This window comes from Ambystoma mexicanum, chromosome 6q, assembly GCF_040938575.1.
Source record: "Ambystoma mexicanum isolate Mex_15411 chromosome 6q, UKY_AmexF1_1, whole genome shotgun sequence".
In the NCBI taxonomy this organism is placed as follows: Eukaryota; Metazoa; Chordata; class Amphibia; order Caudata; family Ambystomatidae; genus Ambystoma; species Ambystoma mexicanum.
The window spans coordinates 1,465,322,983-1,465,340,712 of NC_090937.1; the positions used below are offsets into that span (position 1 = coordinate 1,465,322,983).

At 43.1% G+C, this 17,730-nt stretch overlaps 1 protein-coding gene across 1 annotated transcript in view; it reads right to left on the bottom strand.

Annotated features, from left to right (window-relative positions):
- The window catches only part of ST3GAL5 (ST3 beta-galactoside alpha-2,3-sialyltransferase 5), a 559,457-nt gene that overhangs the window by 316,092 nt on the left and 225,635 nt on the right, over positions 1-17,730 (bottom strand). Inside the window, exon 3 of the mRNA XM_069632172.1 lies at positions 11,823-11,897. Within this exon, the coding sequence (XP_069488273.1) occupies positions 11,823-11,860 (38 nt within the window). The 5' untranslated portion in view covers positions 11,861-11,897. The remainder of the gene's footprint in view (positions 1-11,822; positions 11,898-17,730) is intronic.

The window sequence follows — 17,730 nt, forward strand, 5'->3', positions numbered from 1 at the left end:
TGTGAGGAATTAAAATGGACTACCCCAATTAAATTGAATTTGGAACATGACAAAATGAGATTGTGTAGGTTGGAAACACGCCTCATTTCTTTAATCAGGAGTCACAAACTCGGGTTGAATGAAAATATTGATTGGCACTTGATAAATTGAGCGTGGATGACTACAAAAATAAAGACAACCAATACTGTGATATCATCCACATGTTAGAGAGGTTTGTTCACGTCGGCAATACAGGTCCATGTTGACCAGCAATCTGGGATATGTATTAAACACACTAGTATGAAACTAGTGTTTCTCAGTCAGTGATCATGTGACAGTCTATAGCGGGTGTGTCTGAAATACTGAAGAATTACATTCCAAAATCAGAGGCAGTAAAGGGCACTTGAGATACAACCATTAACGAAACTGTTTAGTTGCCACGGCTATTGTTGCAGCTCTTTTACAACGTGTTGCCGATTGAATATAAAGTCAGTGTTATGTTTATGCAATGTGCAGCACATTGGGATAGTCTCCACCTCAGTAACTAAGCTTGTTTGGTCACCCCAAAGCCCGGAACGAACGTTACGTCCCTAGTCTGAAAAAAAATAGAGCAGGCCGGACCTTCTAATAAGCAGTATTCGGTAACAGTATCTACGCCTATGAACATGTGATCCGAAGTAAGTGCAGTGTTACGTTGAGCAGACTTGATGTAACACAGGTTGTCTGACTGTCTATAATGCTGGACTAAATATCACACTGAATTGAAATGAAATTGAAACAGCTATGTGCATCTTGTTACAGCACTATAACGGTTTAGGGTGCATTTAACGTTTAAGAACAAGAACCACTAAACAGATTCATATCAGTCAAGCAAATTAACAGATACCTAATGAAACAAGTAAGCGCCGTTTACTTTCCCTGGTGATTATAGATTCAGATTGGTCAATAGTTGTTAGTTCGCTTGTCCCTTTGGGACTATTAATGGTGAGAATCTACCAGGGATTTTTGGCTTGTGTTTTCTCAGGAGAAATACATGAAGAATTAACTATTCACTACTTACCAGACCTATCAGCCAATTAGCGACGGCCTGAGGTAACCTTGCACTGCAGACCATTACTTTTCATAACTTCAGGTCTATATACGTATTGCTTTTGTACAATAAGAGCAGAACTAGTAATAGCTGTTTTTCGTACGTTTTCATGGTAAAGGTAGCTACACTTTGCAGTTCCAAATTAGTTGGTCTGAATCCTATGGACATGACAATCTACAACTGAAAAAGACTTGCTGTTCACAGCCAAGAAGGCTATTCGCCCCCGAAGAATTTCCTGATATTTAAAACCTATTGAGGACGGAAACATGTTGGGTTGTTAACTTGCACACCTATTGGGAAGGAGTGTTCCACTAGGAGCTAATTGTTAGAGGATGTGCAGATTTTTTGACAGTACCCAGCACGACCTATTGTTTAGTGTTACTTATTTGTCTTGTTTTTGGTAAGAGTCCAACTTTCATTTAGCTGTTTAGTTAACCCGATGTATTAATCGCTAGACTGATACTCTTAATTATTTGCACAATCAAGCTATATTTCAGGTGCACATGTCACTTTATGCATTGCATTTTATACCTGCCTAGAATCCTAGAGTACGTTTTTAAGGTTTCAATGAACATAATACATTGAATTTATTATTAGAATTGATAAATCGGGAATTTGCATTATTTATCCTTGCTGAAGCTGTGCCATCTTCCTGTATCATGAACACTTTATTACACACATATGCTAAAGGTCTGCCTGATTAGAGCTCTGCAGACACATATATACTGGCCCAAACCTTTTGGTATTATTTCATTTTCAGCCTGGATTCTACTACTCATTCAATTGTCAGTTTACTGGCCCCCTGTGGCCGAATTGAATCCAAAACAAACTATTTGGGTCTAGCCCTAAAACTCTAATTTGTTCTTTATGGGAAGGCTAGTTACCTTTCCAGCAGGACAAGGATAGAACCCAGGGGGTCAGCTGAAAATCAATGCTTCAAATTTAAACCCTGCCAAGACAATGGAGAGGTCACACCCGGGTGGGAATAGCTGGAGTCTCTTTAATGCAAAGCAGCCAGGAAGTGTTAGAGTAACCCTGGGGCAGGGCAGAATTAGAGTAGCCCACAAGAGCAGTTACAGTCCAGAGAAGGGTCTCACCATCTTAAAATCTATCAGGGCACTATCACATCCTCTGGTCCACAGCCCCCACCTGTTGCTGGCAAAGGACTCTGGAACTTGCATCCTTAAGAAAAGACTTGTCACTGCACCTACGATTCGACCCTTACAGAAGACTTGAAATGGTTCAATCCACTGTGGCCAATAGACTGTGTAAACAATTAGACCCTACCCCTTAAGTGAACCATTTTTTAATCATCTTTGGACATAAGGTGGTTTCAGCTGGAACAGTATTGTGCTACAGTCTGCCAAAAGTCCTCTACAATAGAGGCGAAGATAAAGACTCCAAGAAAAGAGCAAGAATCCCCCCTCACTGATCCAAGAGGACCACTTGGGGTGAACTGCTGTTTGGACAAGGCCTGCCTAATGCCTGAAAACAAAATGGTAACCAGGTTCTTGATCACTGTAGGAGGCAGCCCCTGCAAGTGCTCTCTGGCAACCTTGCCACCTGGAAAGGGCGAAATAAGGACTGACCGTATCCCTCGAATACCTGAATGGAAATCCAGGGTCAAAAGGAACAGCTTTGAACTCTGGCTCCCACCTCTAACCGTGTGTGCGCTATGCTGATCTGGACCTCACCTGCCTGTCCCAAGCTTCCTTGTTCCAAGTGCAATTACTGCGTGCTGGACCCAGTCGACCCACTCCCCATACGGACACCAGATCGCCACTTAAAAGCACCCAGGCATTTGGATCAACGCTGTCGATTTCAAAAAACAACATTGCCAGGCGTATGCAGTGGTCCGGTTCCCCTGCCTGGATTTAGGGGCCCCATTGAAATTCAAGAACCGCCCTTTAACTTTCGGAAATACATAGTTTTAACATGAAGATTGCAGTCTTTGGCCCCAGAGTGCCGAGTCTGTATATTCGGTTTCTTCCCTTCCAGGGGTGGGCTATTAGTGTGCTTGTATTTTTATCTCTTATTTTCTTCATAGAACCTTGAGCTTTCCTTTACTTTGCCATCACAGTGACTGTTATTTGGATGATTCTTTGCTAGCACAAATGCCTCCTGAAGAGTGTAGCTTGCCCTCTGCCAACGTGATCACAAGAAGTGAAGGAGTTATGCGTGTCGGACCGGGCATGTCTCACCTTTAAGTAGGAGTTTCAATCACTACTCATCCCTGGTACTCAGGCAAAGCAGTAGTCATTTCATCACACTGTTTAATATTTCTTTCCCACTTTAGGAAACTGTTATGATATTGGTATTTAAAACATGTTAACACTAACGTGGGGTTTAATCCTTTTTGGGTTATGTGATGAATCAAGGGAATTCATCTCTTCTCCCGGAGGGGAAGCCCCCTCAGTGAAGCAAAGGAGGAGAGCCCCTTAGGGGACAAGGACTGCGGTTCCTGTGAGGAACTCCCTGAATCAGGAAACATGGTAGCATACACAGGATGTCAACCTTATTAAATATTGTCAAATACCAAGACTAGACTGAGGAAGAAGCAAACACACGTTATGATCCTGAAGAAAGAGAAACTGTTCCTTTAATTGGAAATTAAGCATTCACTGGACGGGTGGATTGAATGACAAAGACTTGTCAGGAGGAGGAGAGCAAGAGGAACATACGTCAAAGCAGGGGACGTCTCCTGCGAACGTGAACCTGAGAGGAGGCAGAGCCGCAGCAAAGCATGGAGCCCACAAGCTAAGAATTTGCTGGGAAGCAGTTAAGGGAACGTTGAGAGCAAAACCGGCTCATGTGGAGCTTGAGAGTTGGCGGGTGGCGCAACCCAGAGAGATTTGTGGTGAGGCAGTTTGCCCTCCGAACAGCGCTGATACTGTGAGAAACCGGAGGGTATCCTCACACAACCACTCCCCGTGGATCCTCTACTTAGGTGGCCAGTGAAAGGCCATTGCTTTTGGAACCTGCCCCTGGAGTTGAAGAATCGAAAATGGGGCGCTAGAGGGGTGGGGCGATGGATCACCTGGGTGAAGGGTCCGTGGGGATTGGGGAAAGGATTTCCACAGGCGAGACATGGTATCCCCCCCATTTCCGTATGAGAACAAACCTCAACCTCTCGTGGCCTTTATGGGCTGTTGCAAACCATCTCCCCTCAATTACCTCACTATAGTACTAGGACGAGGAAGAGGCGACTAGTAGTAGTGGTGAATACTTGTAAGTCATTTCACCACGCCAGTACTGAGATGAGGAAGAGGCCTGTAGAGTGTTGTAAAGGTCATGCATGTCCCAAATGCCTCCACTAATTACGACCAGGCAATTACAATTGTGGATTCAAACCTGCAACCTGTCAAGTGGTTGCAGGTGTATAAAAGGTGGAGTAACCAGCAGGAAGAGTAGCAGCAGTAGTAGAGAAACCAGGTTGATCGTTGCGGCCCTTGAGGGAGAATCCTGCATACCAGGAGGCAGCCGAGGCAGGTCCTGCAGGAAAGTAAGGACGCCAGCAGACGACCCCAAGAAGCTGTGGAGCCAAGGGCCGGGTGGGCGGCGAGAAGGCCACAGGTGTGAGAGCCATGTTGGTTGGAGGTCTGCAGCTGTAGCTGCGGGCACAGAAAAAAGGAACAGTCTCATCAACAGCATCCGTGGGGAGAAAGCAGAGCTGCCAGCAACAGCCGGAAAGAAGGTGAAGTGCGATCAGGGCTCGCGGTCAGAGGAAAGCGTGGCGGCAGAACAGACACCGAAAGCACAGCTGCCCGGAGGAAACGCCAGGGACCGGTGCGTGAAAAGGGAAGAGCACTCTAACGGGGCGCTCTTGGGGGGTGTGAGGAAGTCAAAATGGATGCCAAATGAATGAAAAAGAAAGAGCAAGATTAAATTAACCCAAAGCATCGAGTTCAGAGGAAAATTAAGGACAATGTCGAATTCAAGAAGCAGATTAAAAGATCCCAGTTACGCAATACCAAACTAAATGAAGGCTTTTGTCAAAGCTATGACCTGATGATAGGTTTGTGTGAAATTCATGTACTGCCTATTGAAAGCAAAGCACAAGCCGTATGAAATACAGTGAAAAGCAAGTATGGAAGATTACAAGAAAGTATGAGAGCAAGGTGGTGAAGGAACAAAAACACCACAAAGGGAACTATATGCGAAAACACATTGTGGCAAAGCCAAGAGGCGGACAAGGAAAAGCCAAGTGAGTGTGAACCGTCATAGAGGTACAGATACAGAAGAACCTGTGTGGGCTAGAGAGCCTAGTTTTCTTGGTTGCGCGACCTGTAATTGGTGGACAATGTGGTCTGACAATTGCGCCTAGCTGGGGGAGCCCCCAATTGTGAAAGTCAAGGAGGTTGCTGAAGTGAAACAGGAGAAAGCAATCTGATAGAACTATAATGAAACCAGAAGGAGTATAAAGTTGGTCTGGAACTGTTTTTGAACATTGAAAGGTTGTCCAAGTTGACACGCTGAACTTGGGGAAGGGAACCCCCAGACTTTGGGGAAGGGGAGCTGAAAAGTAAGCCAGGAGCTGGAAGAAGCTCAGAACTTTATTTGAAACACTATTTCTTTTATTGCTGACATCCTTGCACATTGTTCAGCTCTAGTTGTGAGGGCAAGTAAAGGTTTTGAACACTGACATTTAAGTAGAACTTTCTGACTCAGACTTTCCTTAGTTTCGTTAGGGATTGTATAGTGCAAGTTAGGCCTTCAACCATACTGACATTTGAGTTAATAAATAATTCTGTTTGAACGTTGAATCTGTTGTGTGTGTCTTGCTTCATGATGCCTTCACAATACTACACCTGGGAAGCCGCATCCAGCGATACGGCTCCCCGATGAAACTAAGAGTAACCGAGAGGAAAAGCGCTGAACGCCCGACCGAGTTGCTGAAATTGTTCCGTCGGCAGTGCAGTGGAAAATCGAAGAAGAACTGTGAGGATCCCAGAGACGGTCCCTAATACTAAAGAAGGTAATGGGGAAACGCGGACACACGGAAAGGAAACAAAGTATATTTTATGAATCAGAACTCGTCTCAGTACCAATGAGAAGACAGTGAAAGCAAACATACAAAGTTTGAACTGTGGCCAAGTGAGAGATAATTCGACTGTCCCCTGAAATGGAAGTGAAAGAAAAGGGGGTATTTTTGTTAAACGTGAACTGTGAAAACAATTAGGAAAGAATAACACTGTTCCCTGAAAGGGAGATGAATGGAAGTAAGAAAACCTTAGAGTCAACATTAATAAATCTGAATATTGCCTATAAAAAGGAAAGGAACCCATAGAGAGGATCCCAAGAAGTAATGATAAAGCCATGTATCCTGGAGAGAAGGGAAATTAAATCTAGAATTTAAAGTAGAAGCTTGGGAATTGAGAAAGAATCTGAAGGCCCACATAGCGTTTGTAATAAGTGAGGTTAAGTCAAGGAAAGAAACCTCTAAAAAGAAAGTTAAATATCTCAACTTTAGGAAAGAGCTATATGAACTAATCAGAAGAGTCACTAAAGACTTGAAGGAACGCTCTTGAAAACAAGAATACAAGTGTGAGAAGAATCTAACAGGAGAAGGGAGTCATTATTCGGACCTTATTTTTTGTTCAAATAAGCGAAAGGGTCAGATGGTGTTCATTCTTGGACATTCCAAGACAACGGACAAGCACCTTAGTTAGTAAAATAGCTAGGGAATACCACATAGAGATGGGAAAGGTTAGACCTCAGATTATTCTTTTATTAAATCTCATTAAAAATGTCCTCAGAATCTGCGTCCTTCTGATCCCACACTGTTACCAACCTGTGGTTGTATGTGTGTAGATGTCTCTTCCCTTAGTTTGTAGCATCTTGACCCAATTGAGGCGTTCCAGCCAGGGGGAGTAAGCTGTAACAGGTGTTCTTGGCCCACACCCGAGTTATGGGTATGCAGTGCGGCCCAGGGTGCATAAGTAATATAAGCCTTTTCTCAAGTACTAATGCTGTGTTATAATCTGGTTAAATTACGAAAACAGGATGCAAACAAAAAACAAACAATTGGGGAAGATGCTCAGAACCTTTGAGTGATCGCTGTCCTGTAAGAATTTCTGGCGAGACACTGAGCAATGTGGCAGAATGTTGGGAGAGAAACATCAAACTTTGAAATCAGGCAGAAGGCCCTCTGCAGACCCCTTGTTCATAATAGCCCGCCAACATTCTAGCATTAGAATGTCACTGGGTTCTTTAATAAATGTTATATGTTTACATACAACTGTCTGGCCATTCAAGTGCTTATCAATGTTAACTGCACATTGCACCAAACCCCCGATCTCCTAAGTCTAAGCTTTACTGTGCAGTCTCGTTAACAAATGAGTTTGGTTGACCTTTGTGTGCAAAACCATTGCAGGTGAAATAGGTTGACTTCCCAGAAGCCTACACCAGTGGTGGTTCTAAAAAAACCTAGCACACCGAAAGAAACTGCTTGGCAATGTTAAGCGAGGCATGGTTCGGACTGCGATTATTCACGTATTCCCAGTGACGGCTTGTGCATTAATAGCATTGGGGCAGAAACCTGACTCCCCATTATGTACCAGCTGTCTCTTCTTCAGTCATACACAGTACTCAATTTCCATCTTGCAGGCCCTCATTTGAGGCGCTGTCCCAGCCAGGGACTTGCAATTCCTAGGTCTCTGCTGGAAGTAAATGGAGGCCATTGAGTCTTTGTTAACACTGCTCTCATGTCCTTCTATCGGCGGTGCAGTAGATGCAGTGGAGAAAATGTTGGGGGGTGGGAGGGCATGGCAGCTGAAGAAAAGGTGCCCCAGCCAAATGAATGGGGATAAAATGGTGTGCTATGAAAGTTGGGGGGGGGACAAACACCCCTGCCCCCCCCTAAAATTACGCCCATGAGTGGATGGAACTCACTGTGCTCTCACGTTTCCCATTAAAATCCATGTGAAATCCACCCAGTCCTGCATTTTTTGCGAATACCTGGACTTGTAGATTCCCTAAAATGAAAATGGAACTTGATAGTGCTCTCGTGCATGGCAAGGAGGAACCGGAGAGTTGCGAACTCTAGTATGGAACGGTCAGGAAGGGTCAACCAACCTCTCTCCTCGCTCTTGCTGCAGTGGAAAGCCCAAGAAGAGGATCAAAGCCAAGGGACAAGGCGTGGGATCAGGGTTCATTATCATCCGTGAGATGAGGTTTGCATGTGTGGAAGCATGTGTGTAGGGATTCCTGTGAAATTGAGCCGTTTCTGGCTTGCATGGAAATGCTTTCTTACAGTAGAACCTATGGCATTAAGCCCAAAGCTAACATGAGTGTTCATATGTGGGGATAATGGCATATAACAGCACAGCCAGCATGGACATGTTTTCTTACAGTCGCATTACTGTTATGAGTGTTGTTACATGGGAAGATAGACATATATTGGCACAGACCCATGGACATGGTTTTTGTAGTCCGGCAGTAGTGCTTAATGGGCACAGCTAACATGAGTGTTCTTACTTGTGAATACAGGCATATACTGGCAAAGGAAGTGGCAACATGTCTCACTACGCTGGCGGAATGCTGGCCCATATTGTGGCGACGTCCAGCATGAAAATATGTTCTTATACTAGCAGAATGCTGGAATATATTGTGTGCAAAGGCATCATGAAAACATGTTTGCACATAGTTTGTAAAACCGCATTTGTAAACTGAATGGCTTTTTACACAATGTTTTTTTAAAGTGTGCTGTAAAAAGCTCCCTTTTAAGGCATTATTAAAAAAAAAACAAAAAAAATTCAGTAGGGGAATTTACCCACCCAAGCCCGTTGGTTGGTTCAGACTCCCTCGCAACACTCATGTGCTCGCACACATTCGTAGGAAATATTTACACTCTCGAATGAAAAACAATTCACCACTGCGTATGCCCCATGATAAATAATGAATGGAAACCACGGAAAAAATAAATGTTAAAAGCAAACACTGGTCACAAAAAACATCTTTCTAAAATAGATTTCAAAAAGCTCATGCCGGAAGCAGTGGCGTCTCCAGGAATCAAATTTAAGGGGTGGGGAGGAGCACAGAAGGGACCACAGACAAAAGTAGGGGGGGGGAGCCTATAAAAAGGGAAATGTGTATGCTTCTCCCAAATTGATGCAGGCAAAGTAGTCCAGAGTGGGGGGAGGCGGAGTGGGGACTAGAAATCGTGGTAGTCTTTTTAAACATTACACACATCAATGGTAAGAAAAACATTTTTTGCAATTGGGCAATTCGTTATAAAATGATCTGCTTACTTTACCTCAGACGTGTGTGAAATTAAAGCTTTCCTCTAAATCACTTAACAGATCGCTAACATATGTAGCAAGCATGGCTAGTTTGATAAGTTACTTCAGCATGCGGATAGTAGTTTTGATCAGTGTTACGGTCTAGATATTCTTCAAAATGCAGAAATTGCATCACATTTTATCAGCCCCCTGCCCCCTGGTACTACTCAAACAGACTTGCAACGGTGGGTCACTTTTTAATTGGTGCCCTAGACAGTTTTTTTTTGCGCAGCACGCACTATATAAAACCAACTAAGAACACTAGATACCCACTGATTTATGAAACGGCATGAATGGGTTATAATCAATTGTGTGCTGTGTTCTGCAGATTGCATTAGTAACATTAATTCCGTTATTTCTCGTTATTTTTTATGAAACGGCATGAATGGGTTATAATCTCTAAATTCCGGGCATTTTCTAACAAGCTCAGCGCTCTTAGGCTCTGACGCTTCCTCGGAGCCCTACGATTTATTAATTCACTTGAATGTCATCAATTGTGTGCTGTGCTCTGCAGATTGCATTAGTAACATTAATTCCATTATTTCTCGCACTCACAGTGCGTTCAAAGAACATGTCTCATGTTCCCGGTGCCTTTAGAAACCATAATGTCCTGCTCTGCTTCACAAAGAGCAGAGACAGCATTGGGCGAGGCCACCATTTTGCCACATATCCACTTTACAAAGCTTGCTCTGAAAACCCACGAAATAATTGCAGATTTCCACCTCATCTCAGGTTTACTGTTGCCATGCCTATGCCGCAGGAAAGGATTTAACTCGTTCAGGGCCGGTTACTGTGAGCCCATCTGCTCTAGTCACTGGTAAAGACAATAGGCATGTCTTTTCGTCATAGGCTATTGCTGGTGCACTCTCGTTCCATGGTGAATGACTCGAGTGTGTTCTTTAGTAGTTAGACTAGGAATTTAATGGCACATGTGCTCTCCAGTAGAAAACGAGTTACTTACTGACTATGAACCTGACACTTTTATTATTAAGTGCACTTTTCGGGAAAGGCTTCCAGGGGACCACAGGCATAAACGCCAAGGGCTTTCTCATCCTTAATTGCAGAGGACTGCAGCCCCTCAGCTACTGCAGAGTCTTAGTTATTTATTCACTTTACAGGCAGTTTATCTATTCGCTAAGCACGATAGAACTTCTGCGCTACACAGTTCTTTTTTTAATCAGAGCGTTTTTGGCTTCCCTGCTTTTGATTCAAACTAAATTGCAGGACATGCATTTCTTGTGATTAAAGCATTTCAACTATTGGCATCTCGCTATCTCATGAATGCTCTGCACTCAACCGCGCAAGGCACATCTGGTTGTTTTAGCAATTCGTTTATACTCTATCTGTAGCTGCTCCCTTCGAGTAGGTAGCTGGTCAAAACGGTTTTCAAGCATTATAAAAACGTCTTAATAGGATTATCAGCGGTCGGTGTGCTAACCCACTGAGCTAACTGAATCAGATTTTGAAAGCCACTGCCTAAAAGAAGCAATGTGCAATGCTGAGTGTGTATGAAGTAATACTAATTTCTGCATGCATTAAAACCCATCTACCCAATACTAACCTTTCTTGCTCGTGCGTGCACATGGCATGCGCACACTGCCAGTTTACTTATTGTTTGAAGTACACTTCTCTGATCTTGGGGTTTATTTGAATGTAGGGCAGATGCTCATGGCTGTTCTGATTATCCCAGTCAGCTTTTAGGTGCAAGGGGGGGGGGGGGGCAGGCATCTTTGAAATCTTCCTCAAATTGTATTCCATTATCACAGACACCCGAATTCACATCAAGTGTATATAGTTTGTCCAGACCACCAAAGCCAAGCTACGTGTGCACCTTCCTAGCCAATGGTTGTGATTTTCCCCATCCACATTATTTAAGGAAGACTCACTTCGTTGCTAGTAGGAAGGAAATGTGAGGCTATGTGAAATAATATAACAGTGGAGGGCGTTTTGCTCACGGTTTTCAAGAAAGCAACTTTGCAGGTAACACCCCAAACCCCCCTCACCCCCCCGCCCAGCATCAGGCACTGCTCCTGCAGCCAGAAACCATTACTTCACTAATGATCCATCATTAGCGGTTTTGTGCGCTGCATTCTGATTTGAGGGGCTGCCGGTGGATCTCAACTACTCTTCATTGTTGAGCCTTGTTGAGCTTTGATTGCGGCCCTGTGTGTGTGTGCGTGTGCGCGCAGCGCGGGCGGATGCCGCACTGCAGACAGTGCAGAGAGAGCAGCTGAGGTAGCAGGGTTGCAAGGGGGGTTCAGGATTTCACCCTAGCGACACCACTGGCCGGACATCTGAAGTTGAAAACAAAATAAGGCTTTGGCGTGAGGTCTTATCAATCGGTAGCGATTTTGACTGAAACGTGCTTGATTATAACTTGCTATTTTCTGTTATTTTCCAACATTTGCGGCACATTTAGCAAAGATCACCACCGCAAGAACTTTGTTACCACCCAATACTGAAACTTTGCTTACCTGGAGGCGAGTTTGAACAAACAGCTGGGACGCTTCATTCTTCTTCCTGATAATCATCTAGGCAAGTAAAACGCTCTGCAAATATGAAATACAAGGTTAAGCACAATACACAACAACTACACAAATATCTAAAAATGGCGACATTTGGAAAATACTCAACACATTTGTTTCAAGTTACTTAGGATGACTGTCTGAGGGCCATAGGCTGACACCACTGTTCTAGCAGTAACCATTCAATTGCACGCAGTCCATCAAACTATTCCTCCTGCAAACTATAAATTGGTGCTCACCAGAACAGCTCAACAACCAACGAAGTGAGCAGGTCTCTTATCTCTTATTGTGGCTCTGCAAACTTGCTATGTGTCATAGTTTTAGCTGAATAATGAAAACATTCCAAGAAGGAGTGCCTGCAAGAAGGCCTTAATAGAACGTCAAGAGGAGCCCCGGAATATTCCCAGTTTCAATGCCATTACCAGTTCCACTGTTCTGAGAACTGCATATCACAGGGGAAGGGGGGTATTGGACAAATAGCATGGGGATCAACACCACACACTCAGATAAAGAGACAAGTACTATGAAATACACTTTTCCATCTACAAAATGGATTCTGCATAGATTCCCATGCTTGCATTGAGTAACAAGTGATGAGTGATTTCTGGGGACTGCAGAATGTAAAAAGATGACCACTGAATTGGTTTCTTATAGTGGAGACTCATTTTACATCACATACTATTAATTTGTATTTTTTTTATTTGCATCATATGACCTAAGCAAATAGGTCTTAACACAACAATAAGATATATTACAATCCCTTAAGTTGACATTTTAAAACAAAAGAATAAAAAGGAAATGGAAATAATGAAAAGAAAAAAAAAGCTGATTCCAAAACCAAATTCGCACATCTTAAGACAGATTCAATTTCCTAAAAAAAAAGAAGGAAAAAAAAAATTAAATAAAAATTAAAGAGTACAACGCCAACAATGTACATCTTGAACAATAAGCAGAATGAACAATTTCCCAAAAAAGATATCCAGGGGTATCCAGGGGTATAATCCAGAGGAATTAACATGACTTCCGAGATAGTGGTTTCTAAGTAACATTAAAGCTGGACATTCACAAATCACGTGCCTCTGTGACTCTTTAGGACCAAAACAGTACTATTAATGTAGATCTATTCATAGAAATCATCATTTGACATGAACAATAATTGCACAACCAATACTAATATCCTGTAATCATAGACGGGTTCCGTAAATAATGTTCTACCATTCTCGAATCACTACATTAAAGCAGAGCAAAGTATGAGCAGGTCTCAAATCATGGCTTCATCCAGTGACATTTTTCCCAAAAGGCAATCAGTCAGCACTGGATACATCTCTTATTGAATGGACCCAAGGTTCCAGACAAGGGTGTGTTTGGACAACTGGTAGCCATGATCTATGAACAGCACAATCCCGGTTTACTTTGACTTTTCCTGCAACCCAACTGTTACACTAAACCCTTAAACTAACGTAAAGACACCTTATTAAACATTCACCTATACCATCAGGTGTAGAACACGGTGGAGATGGATGTGGCAAGTGAATGCATGTGTTTAACAAATACTAACGGCTTAAGCCCAACCTAACACGACCCCTAACCTGTTTTAACCCACCTTTTTGACACACCTCTCCCTTCTAAACCAATGTAACTATATATAATACCAAAATATATGTATTCATTCAAGATGTATGTATATATCTAAGATGTAACCAACCAAGATACCCAAGATGAATGCTACTGCTCAAGATACCCAAGATACATGTAACCTTATAAGCTCACCAAGATGTATGTAACCTACACCGTGATACCCAAAAGTTTGGCCGTGTAACCAAATGCAATAAATAAAGATGCACTGGTTAAATGATATCAATGTAAACAACCCCTTCGAAGAATCGGGTGCTCTTCTCAAGTTTTAGGATTATAGTAGACACCAATCAAAATGTGTAAATTGAGTTTTAAGTAACAGTGCACATGAAAATGTAAGAAACTGAATGCCAGTTAGATCCACCTTGGTGAAAGAAGACGTTTCATTCTTCTTGAGTTAGTGACTGGAACAGACTACAGTCAAGTAGTCCCAAACGAATTATTGTGAAATATTTTACAGAGCGTCACGAACACATAGGCAATTGTGGTTAACTAAGATTATGGTTAATTAAGGCTTTGGCAATGTCAAAACTAATAACTGTCTGGAACTGCTAAAGCACCAAGAAGCAAAGGATTGGCAAAGTATATTTAAGCAGGCTGCTTTGTAACAATTGGTTTGTAGGCTGCGGGATAATGTCGACAATTAAGTGTCTACTTAGACCTATGATGTAGAATTGGTTGCATAATTTACTGTATTCTGTGTAAGGGGTGTTTAAAAAATATTTATTTTGAAAGTCTATTGTCTGTATGCATATGTTTATCTACCCACTTCCACCTTCGGCCCCACAACACCCTCCGAGTCATGTGCTTGTCTCTATTGTGGTTTTATTAGCATCATATTTTTGACATGTATTGTATACATACATTTTATATTTTACTATGTATTTTTTTATTTTATGGGAGAAGGATATTTTTTGCTTTAAGAGCGGTTGTGAAAAGTATTGCAAGGCAGAAGAGTAGTTATTCAGTCTTCCATGCCATGCAAATCAGGTTTATTCCCACCCAAAAAAGGAACAGTTCATCCCAAATCGCTAGATCACATCCCTCCTGCACCTGACTATAAGAAACCCCAGATATGTTTCTGCTTTGTCGGGCTTCTTCAGTGAGGTGTAACTTGGGTGTCTAGGTAGGGCAGGCCCGAGAAGCACTTCTGGGCCAGGGTGACGATTGCACAACAGAAAAGTGATGGATGGAAGGTTTGAATCTCTCTCTGCCACTTGCAATTGGCCTTAACCTATTCATAACATCGAATATCTAATGCTGTTAATCAGATCAACTACGATACAAAAAAAGTTTTTTATGTTGAACATTTCTAGAAAAAGAAAAACGAACGAAGCGTTGCTTGTACCCCCAGGGCGTGACATTTTCAACAATGCATGCGAAAGATATGACCTGGGCATCACACACAGGCATGATACTCTAAAAAATCAGCCCCACAAACAAATACTTCCATTCAAAGAGCACTTTCTAGTGGATGTCATTCTGTGCCCCGTAACATTACAAGGCGAAACTGTAAAAGAAGATACACCAATTGTGAAAAGAAAACCTTAGACCATCCCCAGTGCAGCATACCCTTCTGGGAAAAAGGCAACTGTATGGAACCAAAAGCGCCATCAAGACAAACTCAACCCATCTACTTTCGATGAGCAAACCACATTGGCATATTAAAAACAAACAGGACCGCCAACATCCTCTCCACTGCCATAACTGGGGTAGGCGGGCTATTTATTGACCCACAAATGGAGTTGTAGTTCCTTGTTGAGGTAACTTTGCAATACAGCAGAGTGTAAAGTATCCCTGCGCTAAGTGGGCCGTCGGGTGCAGTGCTAGGAATTGTCTGGTACTGTGCTTGGAGACTGTCTGGCAGTGTTGGGGTACAAATTCCATATGAGAAATACAAATTACTCTGTGGCAAGCAGTCCAATTTCAAGATTAGTCTGTGCCATACGTTTCTTGATCAAATAAGTGAGAATACTACTTAAAGGAATGGTTTGGTCCAAAAATATTATTGTCCCAATGGGTCGGCCATGTGCTTTTAACCATAATTCGATCGATCGTACAAACATTTCCTATGCACCTTACCCGAGTTTTCGTCTCTTGAACACAAACAAAATCAGGCAGCAGGGCGTGGCCATTTTGTGATAATCCTATCACTTACCGCATCGCCCTGGGTGCCCTGCGTTTGTGGCACTAAATCATATCCCCCGCCCCTGAGCCTGACATCACTAGGCGCATACTGCCCATTTCACAACGCCAAAGCACGTCTGGTGTCAACATTCTCTGCGCCTCAGCTAATGACGTGTCACCATGGAAACGGCAGGAAGCCTCTTTCCTCGACAAGTATAAACAGAGCATTTCACAACACACAACAGCAGATTTTCTTTTCCATTCCTCTCGCTGTATTTCTTTGAGTATTCTGTGACTCGTTTCTGTGCTCTGGTCAGCTACCTTCGTTCCTTGTAGCCCGTGTGAACAGATACCAGTACGACCGCTATAAATTATTTTCGTTCCTTTACCACACAATGGCAACAATAATGCCCTACCTGTACGAGCCCGAGTATTCCGAGGAGGAATTACTGGAAAGAGCAAGCTCTGTAGACGATGGGGATTTGGACAACAGTTGGGCGAACGTTTCAACAGATGAAGAGCCTGGGCCTAGTCGCATGGACGGTGTTTCCACCTGGTGTACCTGCAATCGATGCGCGCTAATGCCAACCGAGGTGGAGAACTGCTGCTGCCGAGAAAACTCTGGATGCTTGTCCTACATATCGCAAGGCGATCCACAGCCGCAATGCATTACCGAGCTGCTAGACTTCACGGCAGTCTGTCTCACACGGTCCGTGTTGAGGATTTTGATGGTCTTATGCACGAACTTCGCGCAACATTTCGCCCTCGTAATCCAAGTAACGAGTAAGTGTAGTCTGGTTGTGATGTCAGTTAGGCCACTACTATTTCTTGGTTGTCCCCTATATTCTCGTAACTTCAAGATATCATTGTCATATCCGTTTAGTCTTGTAATTCTTTAGTAATAGCCGCATAAAAGTCGTTCAATATTGTGCAGTGTCTAGTTAGCATTTTTCATGGCAAAAATGCCATTGCATACAAGAATTGTCATTGACAACTAAGGTTTAATACACTTATCTTGGTCATTTAAAAACAGATTGTATCTTTCTCTTTCATAGGTGGTACCGGCTGGTGGCCTATCGTTCATACACATGTTGGCTTCATGGGAGGCTTGGACACCGCGTTCGACGAGTAATACCCGCCTGTGTCGTTGGCGCCATTAGACAAACTTTCCCCAGCGACAGTGGTCAGTACAGGGGATTTTCCCTCGCTGAGCTGCAACCAGACCTTTACAATGTCTAGTATTATTGTGCCATCAAAATAAGAAACCAAATAAAACGCAACATATCTTTTATCAATGATTGTTTCAGTTTTTAAGTGAATCAAGTGTGTCTCCATTCAGCAGTGTTCCGGTGCCTTGTCTGCACGCCTCCCGGCCCATCCATCCCAACCACCACTATCAAAGGCAGTTCGCACCCGTGGATGTGCGCTGCCATTGGGTGCTATCAGGGGCGCGAACGGCCAAGGTGCCAAACAATCATCAGTGTGAATTGGCATCGTATTGCATCCTTCGCGGACCGTGTCTATAGCATAAGCATGTTTCCTTTTCGTGCATGATAGAACATTCAAGGGACGAGTAACATGTTCTGATTTTCAACACATCAATGAATCGTGTGTGAAATTTATCCTATAATAAAACCGCACACGCTGCACTGGTTTTGCTGTGGTGCCCAAAAGAAAGCGTGCAATGAACAATGTATGGCCCAATTCATTCTCTCTCACATGCTTATGCAAAATATTTTTCTAATAATGTTGACCTTTATTTTGCAGAATTTACAACAATGCCTGCATGTTCTATTTTCGGTTGCCCTTCAAAGACCCATGACAAATCCGAAGGCATTACTATGCATGTATTCCCCAAGACTGTTGATCAAATAAGAGAATGGGTCAGACGTTGCGGATAACCACCGGAAGACCTTGAAAGTAGTCAAACAAGTCTTGGAGGACAAGAGGGGTCATCGATACCGCATCTGCAGCCTGCACTTCTCCGCGGAGAATATAAATGATTTAGTGATGTCGGGCTCAGGGGCGGGGGATATGATTTAGTACCGCAAACGCAGGTCACCCAGGGCAATGCGGCAAGTGATAAGATTATCAC